The 26,356-nt window shown below is 37.6% G+C and overlaps 1 protein-coding gene across 1 annotated transcript in view; it reads left to right on the top strand.

The window, feature by feature from the left end:
* The window catches only part of LOC139150862 (heat shock 70 kDa protein 12B-like), a 48,582-nt gene extending 25,437 nt beyond the window's left edge, over positions 1–23,145 (top strand). The window contains exon 5 of the mRNA XM_070723292.1: positions 22,942–23,145. Within this exon, the coding sequence (XP_070579393.1) occupies positions 22,942–23,145 (204 nt within the window). The remainder of the gene's footprint in view (positions 1–22,941) is intronic.
* Positions 23,146–26,356: the final 3,211 nt, after the last annotated feature.

The raw sequence follows: 26,356 nt of genomic DNA, 5'->3' as shown, positions 1-26,356 counted from the left end.
TCAAGATTCGATTCAATGTTAAATTTATGGTATGTGAAGTACAAGGTGGTCTATAAATATCGGCAATGAGGAAACTGGTGCTTTTTGGGGGCATGATTTCAAGCCTCATGATTTCAAATTGATCACATTGCAAGTGCAAGTTTTAACCTTCTAGTGTAACAAATGTTTGAACGAATATCAGCCAAATGCCACTCCCTTTTTTCTCATCTCTATCAACTCTATATATGAAACCCTGGAAAAGTAAAATCATTGACAGGGTTTGCGCTATTTAAAATGGTTTCAGGGACAAACAACACGTCAAGCGAGAAACATATGCCAACCGTCAGATAATGAGTAATCTGCAGTTTTCATTTTGTTTGTAAAAATGTACATTCCAGTGACCTAATAGGCCAAACCCGGAATTCGAATCGACCACGGTACAAACAAAGCCATGTGCGCAAACGTGCATAGACGTACGTGTATTTCCATACGCGCTAGTACACATGTGGGTTTGTTTGTACCGGCATCACGTGATTATTTGGGCGTACTGAGTCTGTAGAACGCATCGTGTCCTTTTTATTCCGGAGTAGAACCATTGAACACCGTTAGAAGAGTTTTTACGAGACGAACGCATATTTGGAGAGTTCACAAAGTCCGCGGCTTGCTCATCTTTGCCGAGAATCTAGCGTTGTCTGTGAAAGGCTTTGCAGTGTTGTGCTTTGTGTCCTTGGACACTGGAGGCCAAGCAAGTAATAAGAAAACCATGTCTGCAAACTCTTTGAATATGTATGGATTCACCGCAAAAATATCAGTAAACAGTCCTTGTTTGTCTCCCTGATTTCCATACTGTTGGGACCATTAGTTTCTAGGGATGTAGATGTTGTTTTACTTCTTAGCAATATCAATAGAATAACTTCTTTATGAAACAGCAGTTGGCAAGATTTGCATTCGCTTGAGTATATTTGGTGTACACCATAATGCATCAACAGAGACTCATCTGAGCTTGTATATGTGTATTATATGAAAATGATTCACCCACAAGCAGACACATTAGTGGTTAGAAGTTCTACCACAATTTCTTGAGAACTATGACAACACCGTACATGGAATCGGAAGTATCAGAATAAAACTCATTGACGAAACAGAGGAAAATGATTGGCAGACATTTTGTACATTACACTGTGATGAGCTCGTGGTACTTGGACATGTAACTACAAACATTATTCAATAAATACCACAGATCTGGTCAAAAATGTCTTGAAAGGTTCATGTTTATTGCATTCATCTGGTGAGGTATCTATTATATATTCACATAACTATTGTTCACTTATTGCATCCTTGTTGGTTGTAATTGAAAGGGGAGGGGCATGACAGCATATTGATTTTAGAAATCCTCAAAACGACTTCTAATGTTGCCAAAATTTGTTCTCTCAAGAACATTTTAAGCTTCTTGAGTAGATCTGGTTGAAGAACAATGCAGCCAACTGCCATGAGCCATTGGCAAGCAACAGTATCTGAGTTAAGATAGATTCCCTGTGCTAGTTGATCGAATGTAGAATTAATGCACATATAGTGTCACAAGTATGAACAATTTGTAGGGGAGGTTCTCGAGTGAGATCTTAGGTTGTTCCAATTGTTATTGGTTAGGAGAATAATAAGCATTCTGAAGTTTTTCTTCTGCAACATCATTTATTAAAATCCCTTTACCAAAATTGAAAGCCCATGGGGAATCAACTGAATCTATTGTCTCTGTATCAATCATTGAGTGATGTATACTCTTGAGAAGGGAAGGTCTAAGTTGTTCACTACTTAACAAACATGAAGTGTGTGTTCATTACAAATTTCTAAAAAAAGTGTGCTTGAACTTCGTGTGCATCTTGTTTGGTTCTTCTAGAGCTTATATTCCGTATGGTCGGGTCCGGTTCACAATATCTGTCTGCATTAGTCAAGCGGCATATCTTTGAATGTGATAATGAAGCTGTAACAAACGCTAATTCTATTATGTGTATCTTCTTTAGCTGTGGTATGAACCCTCACTCCTCTAATTCAAAAGAAAGTCGTGTATTGAATTAAACGTGCGTCACAATATGGCGTCAAAAACCCTAATAATTCAAATTGCTCAGGATAATAAAATTACCAGGTAACATAAACTCAAAATGTATAATTATGAGAAATATGTTGGGGTGTCAGATGGCTGGGATGGGTAAGTGCACCCTGCTAGCATTCTAGACCCAAACTGTAAAAATGAAAGTAATCCGGTCATGCTACTGAGTTACTTTATTAGTCACACACACACGCACACACACATTTTCTATCATGCATGGCTAACAAACATTATCAAAGTAATTAATACACCAACTAAGTAGGCGAAGACAGCCTCTGTCAAAATTCTGTCCACAAGAAGAGCCATGGAACAAGGGTCGAAAATTCAGTAAATTATCGATTGGCTTCCAACTCACAATGAATGGTGAAGACATAACAGTCAAAATCGCTCTGCTAAATCCCCACTCTTAAGACAAAATTTATCTGTGAAATCCCCTTTCTTGAGACTCTATCATCGTAAAAAACGCTCTTGTTTGTATACTATTGCAAGAAGTGCTGTCATGTTTTTAAATGCAGTAGAATTCAAAGTAACTTCAGCCAAGGGTTTGGCAGTGGAAAGATTTACTGACCAAATTTGTACTTCCTGTCAGTGATGTCACAGTATAATATGTAGAGAGTGTTAGGCTTGGTCTTCAGAGGCCTTACTTGCTTTGCTGACTACTTCATATACTAGTCTTATTAGTTCATAAAAAAGTATAATCAAAAGGAGTGAAATCATTGCTTGATATGATTGCACATAGGCAAGCAATTTAAGCTGGTTCTGATGGGGATACTATTAAAAGTGCATGCTGCATCGTGGCAGCTGTGCTCTTAACAAACTGTTTTACAAAACTTACGTATTAAAATATCATTCATTTTTCATGTTTCGAATTTCATTGAGCTCTGCTTTAGAACCTATTTCATCTCAAAATCGCTTGCTTGTTTCCAATGTGTATAAATATGATGTATGCATGACCAAAGAGCTGAAACCCTGACAGACACTGTTCTTTAACGATGTGCACAAAAAGCCAGAACATAGCTGGTTAAATGACCATGTAAACAGATTGAACATTATTTTATGAGGGCCTCACCACTGCGTTGCCAATTGTACCATATCGTTTAATCAGCATGTGGCACTGCGTAGCCAGTCACATTACATGTCACATGTTTGTAATCGATTAATACTAAATTGAACCAGAGTTTACATGGAATGAGGAAAGGGGTTCAGGGAAACATTACATAGAATCGTCATTGTATTACTATCCGATATCCATTAGAATGTTTATATTTTGTTTTCTTCACTCAATGCATGATGGATGTAGAATAAAGATCAGCTTTTGATTTCGTGGTTTCAGTATGGAATACCATTGCGCCTAGAAGTCACTAGCAAGATTTGACATAATATTTGATACTCTTCTGTGCAAACATATTATAGTTTGTTTTGCTTAATACTTTTACTGAATCACATAATTATTTCTCTATCGAACGCTTTCGACAATTATCCAGTCGTCTTTATAAATTAAGTTAATTAGCACCACTGCGCCTGTGTGATCTTAAACTATCATCCAAGAATCTATGCATTTGATAACGTCCATCATCCTGATTCGACATTGGTTGTATGTTCTCATGTTTGAAACTTCCTTTATACTTCTTTAAACCAATCCGTCTTACGAGCCAAAATTTTCTAATTTTCTATCATAAAATATTGACACAGAAAGTCCTTGTGAATGTGTTTGGAAAACTTCGAAGAGATGCAGCCTGGACTACTATGTTCTTTCCCTCGCGCTTGCAAAGATCGTTGTGTTTCTCCGATATAACCCATCATGCACATTATTTTCACGACCCTTACATCGGATATGATAAATAGGACCACGGGCGTCTTTCATCGACGTGGAGTTGTTTGAGGACACCTTTTGTTGTCTAATGGTGTTGAAGGGTTACTGCAGATTATATTTTCTTGAAGTGTGCTCCAATGTTTCTGTAACTTTTCAATGTGTGAACCCGTGAATGTGTGCATTATATGTACAAATATATACATGTAACACACAGCTCTAGTAATATGGTAATTTCTATAGGAGTCATGGATGTTCATGCATTGTACACTGCTCAATAATGCAATATATAATTAAATCGCATTTTGTCATCGAGTGCAAGATGACATGTTCTGATGATTTCATAAATCTGGTGGGAATTATTCATGTGATCAACAGAAGTATCAACTATTGGTGCGCACACAGCCGCTACGTACTTAGCACATTATATGATATCGAACCAATGCAAATAATTATGGGCATCTGGGGTAACCCTCTGTATGGATTTTTGGCAAACCATACAATTTGGGTGGTCTAGTGTTGTCGGATAAAATTGTCTGTGAAGTTCTTTACTGATGCTGCCCGTATCTGACAGGTCTATCAGCGCTGTTATAAACTATGTTTGTAGTTTTACGTGGGCTCCGCTTTTAGTATTTTTGGGGTTAGTGATCAAAGGTTTTCTCTGTACATGTCCAAGACCAAACCGAATGTACATCCCATTTGTCCATAGGCAGAACTTTGGGTTGGTGTGTGACTTTTGAGTGCTTTAATTGGTTAAGATTTTGTTCCCTCCCTGTCATGTTTTTTAATTACACAAGTGTTTTGGCAAACAACGCACTAGAATCACTTTGGTCGAAGTGTCTGCACAGATATTCTGTTGTAGCTATGTTATTGATGATTTGCAAGTGGCAGGGGTCACTGCAAATTCAAGACTTTCATTTGCACCGATCGCTCAATTCCATTCCAGAATCTTTTCGTATATTTCTGCACCCACCTGTGGCTAAAATTCGACTCATCATCACTGCCAGTTGGTTTGGTGCGCCTCATCATATTTTGTGATTAGATTTTCATTTCATCGATCGCTACATACATTTGTATACGCGATATACATTTAAAAAACAGAAGATTATATCCACCAACAGATACACCACCAAAATAATTTGCCAACAATCTATAAAGAGGGAGTAACCTAGATACCCTTAGTAAGTTGCATTGATTCCATTTCATGCAATTGTGCTAAGTACGTGTTGGCTGTGTTTGCATCACTAGTTGGTACTTATATTCATCATGTAAATAATTCCCAACAGTTTCGTGAAATCTTCAGAACCTCTCGTCAGGGACTGGAAATGTGATCTTATGATGATAATACATTATTTACCAGTGAGTCGGTTGATGGTGCCTTTAACATTATAAGTCAAAGCCTGGAAGGTAGTACAAAATTAGATGAACATCTATGACACCAACAAAAGTGTCATATTACAAGAGCTGTGTGTCAAAGGTACAAATTGTATACTCTTTAACACAATTTTATTGGGTGTAATGGAATCTCCAGAGCTCCTGATAATTTGAGATTTGTGAATCGAACACGGTTAATCTATAGCTCTGATAATAGTTCCCACGTAATTCACACAACTACATGCGAACTGAATTCGGGGGACGTGGGTTCAAATCCTACATGGGTCATTTTTTCAAGCCCCAAAAATTTGCTGTGCAGAGACAATCAGATGTAGTTGTGTGTTTTTCAATTTAGTTTCTACTTTAAATTTCCACTAAATTGAAAAACACACAACTACATGCGAACTGAATTCGGGGGACGTGGGTTCAAGTCCTACATGGGTCATTTTTTCAAGCCCCAAAAATTTGCTGTGCAGAGACACTCAGATGTAGTTGTGTGTTTTTCAATTTAGTTTCTACTTTAAATTTCCACGCTACACAACACTGGGGAACCTGTCATATTTCAATTTCACGTTTCTAGTTACATATTTACGGTTCCTTAAAACAACTCTTTCGAGAGAATAACCAGTGTAAATCTGAGGTCTCATTCGGGGAAGAAAAAAGGCCAACAGGACGGCGCACGTCAAACCAACTTGAACTGATCCGTTAGCTCAGTTGGTAGAGCATCCGAACTGAATTCGGGGGACGTGGGTTCAAGTCCTACATGGGTCATTTTTTCAAGCCCCAAAAATTTGCTGTGCAGAGACAATCAGATGTAGTTGTGTGTTTTTCAATTTAGTTTCTACTTTAAAATTTCCACGCTACACAACACTGGGGAACCTGTCATATTTCAATTTCACATATATATTTATATATATATATATATATATATATATATATATATATATATATATATATATATATATATATATATATATATCCATTTTGAATCCGGATAGCGGACGTGATCAACTGCCTGGATCGTTGTTGAAAGTTTCAGATAGAGAAAGAATTCGCTGCTGCAGTACAAAGTATTTAGTGACAAGAAAATATCTGATACAAATGTTTTGCTGACAGGGAAATGCTCTACGAAAGCTATTACCTGAATGGGTCCCAATTAATGTATTATTATAACTGAATCTATGGTTTACAACCTTACAATAACTCATGGTAATTACATAATTCATAACTATATAATTCATTTTGAAAAAGAAACCATCGAATCTAACATTGCAATATACTTCAATGGTTTGCTTTCAACAATTATCTTACAGGCGGAACAGTTGACATCACAGTTTTCACTCAGAGTGCTGACAAAACTCCATGAGGCACATAGAGCTACTGGTGGACCATGGGGAGGGATATTATTTGAACAAGAATTCCAAAAGAAACTAGCTGAGATCTTTGGTTACGATTTTGTTGAAGAATTTAAGAGAGAAAAATATCATTACTGGTTTACATTTATGTGTCACTTACAGTCTGCAAAACGTATAGAGAAGTATCTTGAAGGCCGAGAACATAGGATTATTATGTCAAGAACGTTTAGTAATAAGTTTATGCCAAAGTATGAGAAGTTAAAAAATGTGAACAAGGTACTCAAGTCAAAAGACCTTTTTTTCACAAGTGATTCAGAGTATATGTGCTTGTCTGCAAATTTCGTTAAAACTTTGTTTGATAAGTCAATAAGGGCTATAACAAACCACCTTTCAGGTCTTGTGAGCGCTTTGAGGAGGAAAAATATTCCCCTAAACACGATATTTCTCGTTGGAGGTTTCTCAGCATGTAAAATGTTGCAAACTCGGGTCAGTGACGTGTTTGGTGCTGATTACACGGTTCTTGTACCAAATGACCCCACCAGTATTGTGTTAAAAGGTGCTGTTCAAACTGGTCTTATATCAGACATTATAAAAACAAGAATAAGCCGAGCAACGTACGGTTACGATGTGACTCGTAAATTTGATCCTAAAATTCATGATCAAAAGAAAAAATTTACAACTTCAGATGGTGTCGAACACTGCGACGATCTGTTCCGTAGGGTTGTGAAAATACATGAACCAGTAAAATCAGGTAAATACGTAAATCATTAATAAGCCCTCTATTGCCTGATGATGTAGACTTTTCATTTACCTTCTACGTGACTGAAGAGGATGATGCAACATATGTAGACGAACCTCACGTGGAACGCGAGGAACCGAAATTACAGTAAAAAGCCCAGATATTTCCAAAGGAAAAGATAGAAGAGTTGAGGTCAGAGTTAAATTTGGTGACACTGAATTCAAAGTTTCAGCGATCGATCTTGAGACAGGTAATAATACCACTGCGAATATAATTTTGTTAAATGACCATCTTTACAAAGGTTCGATTGATAAAACGCGATCATTATTGCCATCTATTGTACAACCAAATTCAATACAAAATTACACGTTTGCTTCTGATTTGTATTGGATATTAATACAAATATTAATATTAATATAATATTAATTTACTCTTTCAATCAGTACTATTTGATATATTCGAACGATGTCGAGGTATTGCTTTCATTTGACTATTAAGTGCAACCCTTTGCAAACACAGACGCTTGTCCACGATTCATTTAAATACATGATTTTGATGAAGGGCAGAAAGAATTTAACTAATGGACTTGTCATAAAGTACAATTTTAGAGGCAATTCCTTCCGTACATAAAGTCGCTGAAATAAGACTAAAACAAAAGCAAATTGATTCTCAATATAGTCATGCAGAAATTCTACTTAGTGTAAACTAAGGACTAGTATCCGGGTACATCTTTTACTGAACTTTGGCAGTAACTAATTACGATATATTTTCTTTTCTTTTCCAGGGGCAAAGGCCGACAAGGCATTGTTCCCTATTGATTTTACATGAGTTTATCCTTCCCCTCTTCCTCTCTAGTAGTTTGGTGTCGAATCCCTGATTTTTGGTCAACCCCAAAACTTTTTACCCCGCAATGGTTCTTGATTGTATATGTACCTTCAAACCTGTTTACCTGGCAAAGGACACCACAATCACTCAAACAGCATCTTATGGAGCCGAGATATAATATTTTACCTGTGTAGCAGTTGTTTCGACAGCCATCTTGAAATATCATGCAAATTAAGAGTTTCACACGTCGGACAATATTGCACAATAACCATTTTCACAGGATCTCATAGAGTTGATTACCATTGGCATGTTTTGGCATGCATCTTAAATACATGTATTTAGAGATGCCCTTTGGTGCTGGGTGGCGTCACTCAGATCTTGATTCAGTTTGAAGATATGAAAATAAACAGAAAAAAATAGCGGAGCAAAAGAATGGTTTTTGGTTTTTTGGTTTGTTAGGTTGTTTGTTTGGGCACAAGACTATAAGGGTATAGGCCCGGTGTTCTTCCTTGAGTTCTACTTCTCCTTCGGCCATTTCTTTTTGAACCTAGAACTTAAAACAGCTAAACACAAACTTTAAGGGCTTGTGAGGCTTACGGGGTCATATGACTAATCGGGCATCTGGACTTCTAATTGCAATAGAACAATGACCTCATGACGGTGGATTTTTAAATCACTAACCGACTTCTTCTGAAATGTCATTGTTTGTTGTTTTGTTTTAGTCTACAACTTTTTGTTTTCTTATTACCTTTATTACCTAGGTATATTATGCAACCACTGTATGTTATGAAGTCATTACCTGTAAGGTCATTGCTGTACGGTATACAGGCTAGAAACAAAGTAGAAAGAAACAATGTTATCAATGTTATGAAAATCTGTTTTAAATTTACAAGTCTATTGTCTCTGCTCTATTACTGTACTGCACCGTACAAAATGTCTGCCTTCTAATGGCTTCATATATTGTTGGTTTATGAGGACCTGTTCAAAGTCCGTTATTAGGAAGCTTTGTGTGCCTATGGACTTAATTTCCCAAGCATGGATTTCTTAGGTTTGAATTAGGCTTAAAAGTGTTGTATGCTCACACAGCAACTTTTGAGAGTCATTGACACTTGGACGGAGAAAAGCAATTAAAACAGTATCAAATAACCCAAACGGATCCAAGCGAACGTCAGCAGATAAACCTACGACTATCTTGGCCGACAACAACATATTAGAGGGCTAAAGTGACTGAAAGGTTAAGGAGAAAGGGTGCGGTCAAGAAGCCGTCACTATTTGCAGTGGGACTCATTGGACTGAGAGTTATTCCATCAAAATAAGATTAGCAACAGAGAGCTTACTCAAGGCACGATAAGTAAACAGCCGCGTTATGCAAATATATTCAAGTGGCAGCTGTTCCAAGTACATCAAATGGCGTTGTTACGATGATAACTTTTCAAAACTTTCTGCAAAGGGAAGGGCAATTTTTCCATGTGCATTCAATGCTTCACAGCAGCTTGGTCATCAAACACACAACCGGGTATATAGTAAAGCATGGACCCAAAACACCGCATCTGGCTTCAAACTGTTTCATTTGTTTACTTGACTGTGGTTATGTGCTTACTTCTGTTACTAAGAATAGTGGTCTTTTAAATTGTATAGATTAGTATCTAAGAATACAAAGAATATCAAATTTGCAATTGCATTTTCTTTCAATATGATATTTTCAAAACGTCAACATCAGTAACGACACCTTTCTCTTGACATTATCATTCTGACATTTCTTCAAAGCTGTTTGTGTATGTTCATGCAAGTCATTGTGGCTGAGAGTATCACGTCATAATCTAGGGACAGCTAGGGGTTAGTGTTGGGTTCCTTTGGATTATTTACGAAAGGCAGTGAATATCTAAGTGCCAAAGATATTTCTGTAGATTCTCGGAAACAAATCAGGACGACCACAAAAACAAAATGGCTTATACTTCGACTTTGAGTGAGTTGGACTCGTTATGTGTTCTTTTGGGTAAGATAGTGTAGCCAATTCGCATTGATTTGTTTTGTACTTCATGGGATCATTTTGGGCCAATTCCGATCGATTTGGTCCCACTTAGATCCTTTTGGCTCGCTTTAAGTTTCTAAGGCACACATACCTTGTAGAGCTCAGGGCCTGACACTTGGAGAGTGCATTGATATGTTATACAGTTGTTCGTTTTGTTGACAATTATTTTGATTCTTCATGAAAGTTAACCTGTTCAGAGTATATCTAAGTTGAATAAACTGCAATCTATTTGTTGTTGGCGAAGCAAAAACATTTTTCAAAGTTTATTGATTCTAGTTTTTTATGTAGTTACCGAGTTGTGTGCTTTAAATTGTGGTATCACCATAGGAGGAACTAACTATTGTATGTTACTTTACGCAGATGATATTGTACTCTTTTCTGATTCGGAAGCTAATCTTCAGAAAATATTAGATCAATTTAGTATTTGGTGTAAAAATGGAGATTGTCTGTAAATGCTTTGAAATCAAAAGTTGTCCATTTTCGAAAAAATAACGACGAACGCAGTCGTCACTGCTTTAAAGTAGGTGATTATATTCTAGACTATGCATCAAAATATAAATGTTAAGGAATTGTTTTCGACGAACATCTTGATTTTTCAGTAACTGCCACAGCTCTGGCTGATGCAGCTAACAGGGCCCTAGGTGCTCTGATAGCAAAATTTAAATTTTTTAATAATATGGGTTTTAAGACATATACTAAAATATATTAAACCTCGATTGTACCAATCTAAGACTTCTGTCAATTAAAAATGAGGTTAATGAAGATTACTGCTCTATACGTTAAGGCAACACGTGTATTGCGTATATGTAGTGAACAGATAGCAGCTTCCTAATCAGCTAGGGCTGATTTTAGATTTTCACGTTCCGATATTGTTGCTGCGTTAAGATAAAGCATATATTTCATCAACTTTGTATTAAAATACCTTATTATTATTAGAACTATTTCCTTGTACTGTGATAGGATTTCTCGGAGTGAACTAGTTATTTTACAAGCAAGTCCACTGCTATTTCATGGTTCAGGTACCGGTACCAGACAACGTCATGTGCCTGGACATCTGTAGTTGACCATATCTTTGGGTTGGAGAATTCCTTTTATCTAAATTTTAACCGACATTCTTTTATTGTTTGCCTAAAAAGAAGACTCGTTGAAGTGTTTGGCTGTAAATTATATTGCTACATGAATTGTTAATAGGTACACTTAAACGATGTCCACATATTACAACTGAAAGCAAGCGATCCACACTGAGTGAGCAGCATTGCAGATTATTCATGCTATTATGGAAAGCTTTTACCTAAGCTTAATTTCAAAGCAAATATGCAAACAAATGTCTCGTTTATCTTCGTAAAAGTTAGCAATTAGAAAATTATGAATACCGTTGTAGAATGTCAAAGGGAGACAACATCTTTGCGCTGCCATCCCACCTCACTTCCCTCGGCATTCGCTTATCTGATCAATTCATTGTTATCTTTCCCTTAAATATTGCAGTATTTTCGTGTAATGCTGGTGCATTTTATGACATAGGATGGGTCAAGAGTGCTTTTTACTTTGTAGGATTGTACATTCATGCCAGAATTACACAGATTTGTATTACAGAGGGTGTTTTGAATTGTATGACTTTCTGAGAAATTCTTTGGAATTGTAACTTTAAAGGGCTTCATATTGATAATAGTGTATTATATTCAACTGACAGAATATTCCCACGTTGAGTTTTAAAATATACACATTTACACTTTGATGTTAATCAGGAGTGTCAGTGGTCAGTGGAAGGGAAAGTAATGACCAATCATGAAATAAAAAACACTTTCTTTTAACATTTGCTCTACTTGTACTCGTTTCATGGTTGCTTTATTATTTGCACGTACCTACATCTGGGATAAAACGCAATTGAGGACCGGTTTTGACCAAGTATGGCACTTTCTTCCCTTTGAGTTTACAATTGAAGCATTAGTTATCAAAAAACCATGATGAATAAGAAATCGTGAAAACACATTTTCTTATCTTTGTGGTCAAATTTCACAAATAACCAAAGCCTTACTGTGCCTTTCCTTTCATATTCCGATGTTTAACTATATCTTAGTGATAAGATTGCATGTAACAAATGTCGAAGGTAACCTTAGGATGTGCTTGTCAAAATTTAACCATGTATCGAATGAGGAGAGTCAAATCATTTGCATGAAGAACTATGAGACAGTTTTTCTGGTATATATCCGGAAGTCATTCTGGTCGCAATCTATAAAAAGTTTATAATTAATTGACACATATACGTCTCCCTTCATAAAAAGGCACAACGCCATGAGCAACATATTAAAGTACAAGACTTTGTGCGAGATATATGTACACGAGGTTTGCATGCATTTTCGGGGCAGGTAGTAAACTGGCGTGTGTCATTATTTGGTACACATTATTTGCTTTTTGTGATTGTATCATGTTTTACAGGCTGAACAGTTGATATCGCAGTTTTCACTCAAAATGATGATAAAACGCTCCATGAGGCAAAAAGAGCTACTGGTGGACCATGGGGAGGAGTATTATTTGAACAAGAGTTCGAAAGGAAACTAGCTGAGATCTTTGGTCACAATTTTGTTGAAGATTTTAAGACTAACAATCATCATTTTTGGTTTAAGTTTATATGTGAGTTAGCGATAGCGAAGCGCAAAGACAGATACACAGAAGGCAAAGAAACCAGACTTCCTATGTCACGAGCTTTTAGTAAAACCTTTATGCCAAAATATGAGAAGGTGAAAAATGCCACCGAAATAAAGTCAAATGAATTTTACCTATCTGATGATGAAGAATATGTATGCTTGTCTGCAAAATTTATCAAAACTTTATTTGACGCTTCAACAAAGAAAATTATCAATCATATGTCAAAACGTGTGAATGACTTGGCAAAGGACGATGTACCCTTAAATACAATCTTCCTTGTTGGAGGTTTCTCTGCATGTAAATATTTGCAACAACAAATCAGTGCAAAGTTTGTCACCGGTAACAAAGTTCTTGTTCCTACGGACCCAGCCACTGCAGTGTTAAAGGGAGCGGTTTCGTTCGGCATTAAACCAGATGTTATACAGACAAGAAATAGTCGAGCAACGTATGGTTTCGCCGTGAGCCGTGAATTTGATCCGAAAGTTCATGATCCCAAGAAAAGGTTCACAACGCCAAACGGTGTTGAACATTGCAGAAACTTGTTCAACAGAGTTGTTAAAATTGATGAATCAGTAGAATGCGGCAAAACAAAAGAATTTTGTATTGGCCCATTAAAAGCGGATGATACTGTGTTTTGTTTTACCTTCTACGTCACCGAAGAGGATGATGCCTTATACATCGACGAACCTCATGTAAAGCTAGAGGGAACTACCATAGCTGTCTTAAGTCCTGATATTTCCAAGGGAATGAACAGAAAAGTCAGAGTTAGAGTTAAATTTGGCGATACTGAATTTAAGGTTTTCGCTATTGATGATACGACAGGAAATAATGCAAAACGCAAGTATTGCTTTTACTGAATAGTCATCATGATAAAATATACTTTAAAGACGACGGTTGTATTTGCAAATAACCGAGAAATTTAAACAAGAACGTGACAAACGTCAATACTTACAAAACATTTAATAGAAATCAAAGTTTACATCTTTTATCCCCTACCAGACGAAGATCTGATGAACGTATGGTAAACTCCGTATGTTCAATTGTGTATGGCAAGTTAGTGTGTGCATGCCCTTTCAATTTTAGTCACTGTAAAAACACGAGTGAAATTTTATCAAAACATTCTTCATGTCTGTCTGTTTGTCTGCTGGCACGATACCGAGGCATCGGGAATGGCTTTCCAAATCTGAATCAAATTTGGTACGTACATTCAGTTTCGAAGTGGGAAGAACAGGATCTATTATGTTTTGTTACAAACTTTACGTTACTTTACATAGTTAATAGTTTAAGAAGAATGTCTATTTCGTTAGAACAGCCGCATGCAATGTAAGGGGACATTGCTGTAAGAGTCATTCTAAAAATATTTAGCAGTAGATAAGAGACTTGAAAATTGAATTTACACACTTCAACATTTGATCAACATTTTACACATAGTATTTTGAATGAAAGTAGCTGGAGGTATGGAATTATTTATTTTAAGGTTTGAATTCTTCTTTGTAATTGCAAGATGTGATATCGTCTAATTGTAGGTGTTGTATGGAAAGTTAACGACCATTTGCATTTTTAAGGTGAAGCCGTATGTTGCCATCACAGTTTTTTTCAAAGGAATATTTATCCTCTAAGATAACAAGGACACCCGCTCATAATATATATTTTCGAAAAGCAGAGTATCTTAAGTTTACTATGGTAGCATAGGGGTGTATATTCGGGGTAAAAATCCTCATTTCTGGCATCAATGACAAAAATTAATTTAACTCGGAAACTTGATACTATTTTTTGAGCTTAATATTCCTTTCTCTATCCTTATTCTAAAATGACATGGGTTGAAAGACCGACACTCAGAAAAGTGATTCAAAACATTTTGATTATCAAAATTAAAATGCCTCTTATTCAAAATGTAAGAATGTTATTGCCCAACAAAACAGTCGTTTCGTTATATAGTATTTAAAGAAAATAGTGAGAAAATTTTCGAAAATGTTACCCTTCCAAAGTGGAATTATATTCGTTGGAAATCTTGAAATTTGGAGAAAAGAGAAGCCAGGAAATACGAGGATTTGCATACGTTTGCATAAATTAACACCTCTTTATCACGCAACTTATGACTGCTTGACAAGCTTGAAGGTGAAACCAACCAATATTTTAATATTTGGTTAACAAATTAATTAACATTTAATGAATATTTGCAGAAAAGGTAATTTTCAGCAAAATACGCTGTGTTTGATGCAGCACCCCCCTTAAAATTCTACAACATCGTATGTAGATGCATCGATTCTTGTACATTGTGCTGTATTTATTGCTCATTTCAACTAATGACACTTTTTATTAATCATGCTGTTTATTCCTTATAAGAAACGTTTTTAAATAGTGATATATCTGGGTTAGCTTGACAATCTTAAATGATGTGTTGATGTATTTTGATGATGCAACGATATAATTATAGCGATATTTATTTGGTAGTTCCATGTCAAATAATCGCTTATTCACATATGTTAACTACATTTCAATAACAACTTCGTTCATAATTGTCGCGCTCACCAAATCTGAGGACACCTTATACAAAATATAGCTCTTAAGAACGTGTGAGTTTATTGAAAAGCAAATCACAGTTTAATACCTAAAAATTATATTTACATAATTGACATGATTTTTATCATAAGAAATGTTACTTTTTCATAAAATAATATATGTTTACATAACCTATGTATCAATGGTTATCGCTTAAGATTGAAATAATCAAATAAAACTTGGTATAGGTAAAATTTTACTATGTCACTTGCATGGTAAATTGAATGTTTTGATCGTTATGTAGGTAATTCTCCTCCATGATCTGAGTTAATTAGTCCAATTTAGAATGTTCTGAGGGTCATGTTTACTACAAGTGAAGACATTTTTAAAAACAGTAATTAGCCTATCAATACAAATTTTAGAAAGCCCTTGTATTCTCTGGATAGCGATTATTAGTATTAATAGGGACGGTTCGGATTTTCTCTTAGAATTTCTCACGTCGATATTCACTTAAAGCCCTTAATACTTACGCTCGATTTGCACTCAGTCAAAAAAAAACAGAAAGAACGCAGTCAAACCAGTTGGCAAAATGCCCACTCTGAAAGGAGTGGTTAAACACTGGGCGAAGATGTCTCAATTTTTCTGACTGCGACTCCTCTATAAGTGCACTTTGTGTATTTTTATACATTTACGGCTGCGTTTAGAAATTGGCTTTAATTAATATGTTTTAAAGAAATTCGCTGATTACGCCGCCTATTTCTGTTGTTACAAGAAACTTGGGCCTTATCCAGAACTCAAAAAGAAGAATTAGAAATAAAAGCAGATTTTGAACTTAAGAAATTGGTTTTTGAAAAGAAAAAAATACACATGGAAGAAAGAGGAAATGGGAATAGAAGAAGAAAGACAACGAAAGGACAAGGTAGAAGTGCAACAACTGCAAGTAGAATCAAAACGAAGAGAGCTTCAAATCCAGGAAAGATTTCCTTTTCAGTTAAATTTGACAAGACAAAACATTTCAGATAAGTTTCCACCCTTTCAAGAAAAGAATGTTGACAAATATTTCCTTCATTTTGAGAAAATTGCACAGGGTCTATATTCGCCTAGAACATTGTCTTCTATGCTTCAGCAGAGTGCTTTAGTGGGTAAAGCCGGAATAAATTGGCATTCAATTGTGAGTTGACCAAACTCCAGATTACAATTCCGTGAAACAATTAATCCTCAATTGCTGTGAGTTGCTTCCAGAAGCTTATCGTAAGAACTTTAGAGACTGCTAGAAAGCGAAAGAGCAAACTTATGTTGAATTGCCTCTACCAAAAGAAAACTGTTTGACCGTTGGTGTTGTTCTTAGAAAGTTTGTCAAGATCATGCAGACTTAAAGTAACTCATTTTGATTTATGGATTTAACAGATGCATTTGAAGTGATGTCAAATTATTTATCCAATCACAAAAAAGCAGAAACGTTAGTTGCTGCTGCACGTTTTCCCTATGATAATTCAGAGACCAATAAAACTTATTTTGTCAACGAACCATCAAAGTCCTTTTTAGGGAGTGTTCAGTTATTACAGCCGGGGGCGGGGCCGGTAAAATCCAGGGAGTGTCACCTTACATTTGAAAACTGCAAAGGGTGGGAGTCATGTATTTTTCAAACAGCACAGAGGGGATCACTTAATTTCCATAAGTATCCATCCCGTCAAAAGCAGTTTCAGTGTTCAGAAATATTCTGAGAGATATAAATAATTCACTGCATGATTTCATTCTCTAATCATTTAACTGTAGATCTAAAAAAGTATAATTATCTGACCTATGAACAGCTTTCCTTGGCAACTCTGAGGCTTGTCTTATTGTAAATCGAGCTCACTTAAGGCAATGAACAACTCCTTTTACTTACATGTTAGAGACATGGCAAGTTTTGTCAGGGAAAACATGTAACATGTACCTACAGCTAGTAGTACTATGAAAAGTGAAATTATACTTTCAGTTGAAATTCCAATATCACATTTGTTGTCCACATCTGAACTTTCAAAAACCCTATTTGAATCAAGTACATATGTATCACAGATTAAGTTACTTTAGCATTAAAAAATATTCATAGTTTTGTCATCGACTCCAATGTAAAGTGAATCAACATTTCGGTGAAATTCCAAACTTCAATCTTTTGCACATATGTCGTCTTTTAACCATCCTAGTCTAATCAACCACTTTAAAACGAATTATCAAACGTCTATAAATACACAGATTTAGCTAGTTTTGTATAGCGAAAAAAATGTTCATAGTTTCCTCATAGACTACCATATATAGTGGATGAACATTTTCAGAGAAAGTCAAGAATCAAATCTCTTGTACACATAATATGCACCTGTAACCATTATATTCTAATAAGTACAACTATGTTAATTATCCAACGTCTGTATAAGCACAAGTATAGCAAGTTTTTCACTGAAAAATTTTCACAGTTTTATCATTGATTCTCATGTATAGTGAATGAACATTTTCAGTTACATTCCAAAAACAAATCTCCGGTACACAGAATATGCACCTGAAATTCCCCCTTTCTGCTTCTAGTGAGGATAGACAGTTGAACAGTCAAATTTCATATATGATGACATTTTCCATTACAAACAGATGATGACTCTAGTTGATGCAAATGAGGTGTAATCTGTGATATGTAGGTGTGAGTATCATTATATGTATGCACTGACTTTGACTTGAAACCAAACCTAGAAAGATCATTTATTGTTCAAATAGGCCGTTCCAACTATCATGAATACTCCCTACGCTTAATATGCGATCACACAGAAAAGGTGCATTAAAAACTGTGATTGCTGTTCAACACTTTGATATCAGCAAATTATCAGGGGATTATATCTTATATCTTGATTGTGGCCATCTACACTATCCGTGGAGTACAAAGTACCCGAAAGGAACGGACTATTTTCAAGGTGATAACTGTGACTCACTCACAAATTTAGACTGGTATGCCATTAAGTCACTAAAGTTTTTAGTTCTTTAAGATATACAATACAGATCAAGAGAGATATACAATACAGATCAAGAATTACTTTCCGACTGTGCTAGTTCGCGCTAACGCACTCTTACGCATGCATTTGCCCACGCATTAGCCCGGCTTTAGCGCCTAATGCAAACAAGAACGGATGCGACAAGGACAGGATAATGAGCTCATTGACGCAATCTGCTATCATATTCAGAGTTGCTATCGTCCTGCATGTTTTGTTTATGATACAACAGAATTCTTTATGTAACTCAAACTTCGACACACATGCTATATATAAATTGGTAACCACGTGCTTTATTTCTATCGTAAAGTTTTACATGTAAGCACAGTAACTTCACATAGGAGGACATTAGTTTTGTACTGTGCAAATAGTTCGTTGTTGCCCAAGATATATTACATTTTCAAGGAGGTAGCATATCCCAAAGTTGTGTAGTGCCTTTATCAAGAATGTTTGTAAAATAAAATGAGAGATTTTAAAGAAGACTGGCGATAAACTGGCGATTACGTCCTTGAATCGACGCATACAGCCGAATTAGTCGCTACGGAAACATGAATTTAATCTGCGGACGAGTTTGAGTGCCGATGGAATAGTTTAATAGCTTAGGTTCCTGAATTCACATTAAAAATGGTCAAACACACACACACACACACACACACACACACCACACACACACTCTCTCTCTCTCTCTCTCTCTCTCTCTCTCTCTCTCTCTCTCTCTCATTCATGATCAAGTCTATTCCATCCGATGTTTCTTTTTGCGGTCAACGCCAGATGATGACAAGTTAATTACCAACATAACTATACTGGATATGGGGCTTCTGTAAATCGCCATTCTACTTTTCATATCCCTTCAACGTTAATATCGGACACTCAAATGGGTACAAAACGTTCATATTTCGGCTTGAGTTGAGAAGGTGTTAAAAACTTTGTAACTGCTAACTGGGTATGCTATGATCTAGAGCAAGTCATCACCATGTACATGTAATTACAGTGAATAATTTGCTTTGGAGCAGAAGAAAGGTATACGGGCAACTCTATGCGTAAAAGATATATCTATACGAGTTGATGCTTTCCTGAAAATACGGCTAATAATAATAATAATAATAATAATATTTATTTCTTGAAAAAAACGCTTTCCATGTAAACACATCTCAAAGCGCTGTACATAACTTGATAAAAAGTGAAAAGGCATTTAAAATGTTGTATGATATAAAAAGTCATTCGGTGAATAAAAAAGTTTTAAGGTTTGATTTAAAAATGTTAAAATTCTCACTGCAACGGAGTAAAATGGGCAGCCTGTTCCACAACCGTGGAGCACTTGTAGTAAATGACCTGTCTCCTAAAAAGCCGTGTTAACAAAAGGCTGATAAAGTGTATAAGCTCCATCTGTAAAAGAGCGAAGAGTGCGGCCAGAAGAGCGAATATGTAAAAGCTCTCTTAGGTACGAAGGAGCCATATTATTTAAAACTTTGTAAGTCAAACAAATTATTTTAAATTCAACCCGTTTTTCTATAGGGAGCCAGTGCAATCTCTTAAGTAATGGTGTAACATGTTCTGTTTTCCTTGTTTTAGTGATTAACCGTGCAGCGGCATTCTGAATAGCCTGTAACTTATTAATTTGATAATTTGGCAGTCCATAAAGAAGACTGTTACAGTAGTCGAGCCTTGAAGTAACAAAAGCGTGGACTAATTTTTCTGTTGATCCCTGGTCTAAAATATTTCGGATTTTACTAATCCTCCATAAAGCAAAAGACGCTGTTTTACACAAATTTGCAACATGGTATGTCATGGTCATTGAAGCATCAAATGTGACACCAAGGTCATACACTGCAGATGATGAATGCACACTGACACCCCGACTTGTACATCGCACTCTCGTGGTTGGTTACCATTACCAAACTTAGAGGAGAATCTTATAACTTCAGTCTTACTGTACGTTAAGCGAGCAAACAATGTAAAGCTGAGAATCATCATCATAAAACATACCTTGTAATCCATGGTTATCTATAATGTCCTCAAGGGGTGCTATATACAAACTAAATAAAACAGGTCCAAGGACAGAACCCTGGGGAACACCACAAGCAAGCGATTGTGCTTCCGACATCACCGACCCAACACATACTCTCATTGTTCTGCCTTGTAAATATGAAGTAATCCAGTTGAGGACAGTACCGTGAATACCAAACCGATGACGTAGTCTATGTATCAAGATATTATGGTCGATGGTGTCGAAGGCAGCTGACAAATCAAGAAGAATTAGAACAACATCATCCCGGCGATCAAGAGCCCGTAGTACGTGATTTTGGACTCGAATGAGTGCAGTCTCAGTACTATGTCCCTCTCGATAAGCCAACTGACATTTGGCATACAGACTATTATTGCACAGATACGATTAATTTGAAATAAAACTGACTTCTCGATCAATTTAGAGATGTATGTTAAGTTTGAAACGGGTCTATAATTTTTCAAAACATTTTTATCTAGTGTTGATTTCTTTAATAATGGACGTACAATCGCTGATTTACATGGGTTTGGGAATTTACCAGAATTTAGTGAAGAATTGATGTTACATGTGATTGCTTGAGATACTTGATGCACGCACTGCTTTAGCAATACTGTTGGTATAGGATCATGATTTGAGGATTTAGTGGGTAGTGAACCTATGAGTTTCTCAACAAAGTCAATAGATACTGGTTCGAAAGCACTGAGATCACAACTTAAGTCTGTAGGAGGGTCTGAAGGTGGAACAGTTATCAGAGTCTCACGAATCTTTTCGATCTTGGAGCGGAAGAATTCTGCGAAAATGTCCGGTAAACTATTTAGGTCCATGTCCGGTATGACTGAAGCTAACGCACACCTTAGTACCAGCGATCTCATCAATTATACGAAACAAGTTCTTGGTATCCGCACACGCAATTGCGATGGTAGGATGAATGGGCTTCACGTAATTTGGTTGTATACTGGTTTCTAGCAGATTTAAACAATTCTTCATGTACAACCAGTCCTGTCTTCATCCACTGCCTTTCTAACTGACGAAGGTTTCGACGTAGCATTAACAATTCTTCTGTAAACCACGGAAAACGCACTTTATCCAAAATCTATTCGGTGACAACAGGTGCAATGTCATCAATATTTGAAGTCATGGCATTATTGTACGCGTTCACAAGCTCATTGGAGCAGCCATCAACTTCCGTGAAACTTGACAATGACGATGCCGCAATTTCCTGTTGAAGAGCACTAATGTCGATGTTAGCAAATTTTCTCGAAGATCGGAGAGTTTTCCGTGGGGGTGGTCGCATGAATACTGTTGAGAAGTGAATAGCTGCATGGTCAGATGGCAAGAGCCAATCAGATTTGATTTGACAGTTTTCAATCGGGTTCGAACCGAAAACATACGGCATCAGTCGCCTAGCGGAGAGGCCACAGAGAGAACCGCTCGGCTAAATCTCCACTCCCAAAAAAGAGTGGTTCAATAGCCGGCTAAGTTGTTACATTTTTCTGACTGAGACCGCTCCACACGTTGTAGAGTTCGTGAAGCACTCACGCACGCATGCTCACTATCACACATCGCACATACAAACTTTATCGAAGCGAAGAAACGAATTCATCGCTTTAACCGGGCGAACGATAACCTCGGGGACAATTCTATCCACCAGCAGAGTTACCAACCCAGGGTAGAAAATACGGCTAGTTTTCAATCGGTTCAGTTCGGGTTGATGACCATTGACATAGTACTATTACATTCATGAGGTGACCTAATTTCCACTGAACTTTAAAACATTCACGACGCCGCAGGCTGCCTTTCAGGTCAAAGAGCAAATCCTTGCATGGTGGGACATGATTTTGAGAAGCAAGCATCATTTATAAGAAGTCTAAGGCTTAAGTCAAAAATGGTATAGAAGGCACTTAATTCAGCAAATAGAGGCTCCCATCCCAAGAAAATTCTTTCGAAAAGCCAGAGTCACTTGAAAATGGCCCGAGAGCCATCATTTGCCAATTAAAAAAATACCCTTTTTTTAAAATTATATCTACCCTTAAGTTGGTAAAATGGAAGCTCCAAACTCCTTAGAAATAGGAGCCAGGACTGGCTCACTTTAGCGGATGAGTTTGTTGTTACCCCCCCGTTTTAAAGGCCCAACACAATTTTCAGCTGGCGCCCCAAGTAACCATTTGCATCCTTGTGGCGCCTCTAGTTTTTTTTCTAATGAAACATACAATGGTAATAGAGTATCCCCGAAAGAAGAGCAATGGGGAAAGGATAAAACACCCGCTAGTAGCATAATTTGAGCTCTGCATAGCTCTGTGGCCGAAGATGCATGGCAGAGTTTTGTAAATTTCACAGACACAAACTCAGGAAAGGATCGTACAAAAGCCTTGCTATATGTGGTAAGGGGGTGACAAATCAGTTAATTCTCTATGGAGGGTGTTGTTACAAAAATGAGGTGTCGAAACTGGCACAGAGAGCAGAGGGCTCTTGGTAGGAACCAAAGGGTATTTGAAAAGGAATACGCCCGGCTGGCAGAAATTGAATGGCCTTTGATGTGAGGTTATGTTCTTAAAGAGAACTACCCAGCAGGTATTAACATTCATTGAGAGAGTAGCAGCAAAAGGAGCTACCAGCAGCAAAGGGGTTGCCCACTCATCACTTAGAGGAACCACCCAGCAGGTATTGAACAATCATTTAGAGAGTAGCAGCAAAAGAGTTACCCACTCATCAGAGGATGCCCCTCCTAAAGCCAGTGCTTTCGTAACCTCTCCCAAATGAAGAGAATATTTATGAAGATGACCTCATCTTCATTCAGACGCATTATACCATAATAAACTACCTGCAAAGCTGGGCGATGGGTGTTGCCAAAGAGCATCATCTCGGAACTGACCCCAAAGCTCTCTTGGTCGGTGTACGAAGCCAGATCAGACCGAGACTCACCCAAAAACTTACGGACCATGGCAGCCGAAATTTTCCTTTGGCAATGAGTGTCCACCTTTTACTTGACAAACCAGGTGATTTCCCAGATAAACAACAGCCCATGTTCCACCAAAAGCAAGTGGCAGACCTACAGGTCCGTGAGATTGATGAGGTGCTAGATGCTTTCCCCATCTCCTGAGATGCAGGAACAGTGAACATAGAGGGGCTCTGGCTGGAGGGTGGATAGAGTTACCACACTCTGGCTGAACATCACGCAATACTAGCCCTTGAGATGTGTCATTTGCATCCCACTACCAGCAACCCTAAGAAACGAGAAAGTAACCATTAACATGATAAATGAGATGACAACTGGCTTTGCTGGGTGCTCTGATCAACTTTGTTTCCTGACAAACCGACAAAACACAACGTGGACAGGCTATTGATGTACCCCATCAAGGACACACTGGAGGAGGCCATCAACAGCGTCAACAGCGTCAATGCCCCACCCCTTTTCTGGACTGATTCAATTACTTCATTGTGTGATGTATTCTTGTACATTGAAACTGTCTCGTGTTACCAATGTCGAACTGGCCGGAACTTTGATTGTCTCAATTTTCCATATAAAGTCAGTTGTATCTTTGATGTATGTTGGTTGTTTCTTCATGGTTTGTTTGAGAAAATAGTCAGTGAATTCTGACATGTGAAAGACAAGACAGACAATGAGAGCATCATCAAGGAATGAGGGGATGGAGCCGGACAAATAAGAAGTGAAGTGGGCACTAGGCTAGCTAAAAGAGCACGAACATAAATCGTGCTCGTGGGCAAGGCAACTTCCTTTTTCAATCGAGCGATACCATATTCTCTTCGGGCTGCCATTATTTGAAGCTATCCAGGTAGCAGTTCCACTTGATCAGGAAGAACCTTCCCTTTACTTTCTACGTCGTGAGCACCTTTATGACCTTATAGAGGTCATCGTGATGAATCGTCACCTTTTGCAGCTAAGCCTTATAAAACGTGCCAAGGACCTGTTTGCCCTGCAGTTCGGTGATTTTGTACACGGGGGTTTTGGTCAAGAGGGACCCTGGATACAGTGAAGATCTCCTGTCTTGTTGGTGAAGAGGCCCTTGTACTTCAAAAGCGCTCTTTTTCCCCATATGGAACGCGGGCTTCAACCCTCTGGCTGCGAACTCTTGCCGTACAGGGATGGGAAGACTATGTGGTCATCCGTGGCTGTTGCTTCATGAGGATGCTGCCATGTTTTATTGCCGTTGTAAATCGCAACAAGCTTTGGCAGGACATCCTCCCAGATATGTGTTTTTTTGGTGAAATATTTCACATCAGCTCTTTAATGGTCCTGTTCAAGTGCTCCATGAAGCTGGCCTTCTTGCCGCTGTATTTGTTGAACCAGAGGATGTCTTCTACTGCCAGCCAGTCTTGCATCTTTCTGTTTATGAATTTGTGCCCTCTTTCTGTCTTGAGCTTTCCTGGCCTCCGTCTGCTCTCGCTGATGGTGCTTTTGAGTGCCAAAAGGGTGTTCGCCTGTGCAAACCTACTGAGCACGTCAATGACGGTCAGCATGTAGCGGTACCCTCAGTTGTCCTGGACATACCCCTGCATCTCTACAAGATCCACCTGGCGGGTCGATGGAGTGGGTAGGTCAGTTGCCACGCTAGCCAGTCTCTTACTTGTTTATGGCTGACCTTCGACTCAAGTGCCCTGAAACCCCTCTATTAGGTCTCTGGATTCAAGATTTCGCTCTCTCAGATATCAAAGATGTCAAGAGCATGGGGAGAGCAGTAAAAAAGGAACCATGGGAAGGCCTTCGACCTTGTCAATCAAGACGAGTCTAAGGGTAAAATCGCCTTGAGGGCAGTGGTGGCTCATAAGCCTGGCGCATTAAATATAGGGATGTCCTTGTCCCAGAAGGTACGACATAAAGGCTCATGAGCACAGGGCCCTTGATCTCTGATGAAGATGATGATGATGATGATGATTAAGTACTTAGTAAATGAAGAAATATAAAAATATATTTGGACTCAGTGAATTGTTGTTTATTATTATTATTATTATTATTATTATTATTATTAGTGTTGATGTTGTTGATGTTGTTGTTGTTGTTGATAGTATTTGCACAAAAGAAAAAGTATACGCTGCAAAATTCAATACATCCTAATAATACACATGCGCTGCAAAATGCAATACAGCCTAATACACAAGAGGTGTATCTTCATTTTCACACACTTTTTTGCATCACCTAAAATGCACCTAGCAAGCATCGACAGTGATAAAATTTGACATAGCCCGCGTACGATAAGCTTACTGTGAGTCCCGTTTTCACTACGTCAAATTCATTTGTGGGCTACAAGACCATAGACGCATGCAGAAGCAGCTCTCTTAATCTTGCAAACGCGTGTATGTACTTGTAGTCCATACATCAATCTTGCAATCCTTCCAAAATGACTCAAAATGGCCTCCTGTTAAATTCATCTAAACTGTTCCGCATTCCTTCTATATTTTGTCATGACAGGTGAAAGGGTGATATAAATATTTCAGAATTTATTATTCGGGTACGCTTAAAAGAGAACCAACGGTAAATATTCCCTTTACAATCTCGGCCTTTGAACTTTTTTTACTGATTGAGAACAAACTTCTCTTCAATCTTTCTTGCAGGTATATGTATTTCGTTCTAAGAATTGATGCCCTTTCTGCCCTACGTTCTTCCCTTCTTCCGTATTTATTAAGTCCTAAAGAGCGACTTCTTCTTTTCAGAGCAAATGTTAAAAGAATCTCAACTCGTTTAGACACGCAGGTCATATCTTTGAGTGACACCGGGAAAACCTAAGCAGAGGAGAAGAATGTTGAATTGGAAGATTTTAAAATAACTGAAATATGTTGTTTATATTTTCGGAGTTCCCATGATGCAGTACACTGACTACTTTCGAGTTGTAATTCTAGTGACAAGTGTTGCTGTGTTTGCCAAGCCTGGCCCACGGGCCCATGTGACTCAATTAATGCGGGGTCTTTTAAATCTGGAATGTAAGAGACGACAAGGTGCGCTAAAAAACCTGCT

This window comes from Ptychodera flava, chromosome 2 (genome assembly GCF_041260155.1).
Source record: "Ptychodera flava strain L36383 chromosome 2, AS_Pfla_20210202, whole genome shotgun sequence".
NCBI classification, from domain to species: domain Eukaryota; kingdom Metazoa; phylum Hemichordata; class Enteropneusta; family Ptychoderidae; genus Ptychodera; species Ptychodera flava.
The sequence above is the reverse complement of the archived record's forward strand: the minus strand, read 5'-3'. Positions and strand labels throughout refer to the sequence as shown.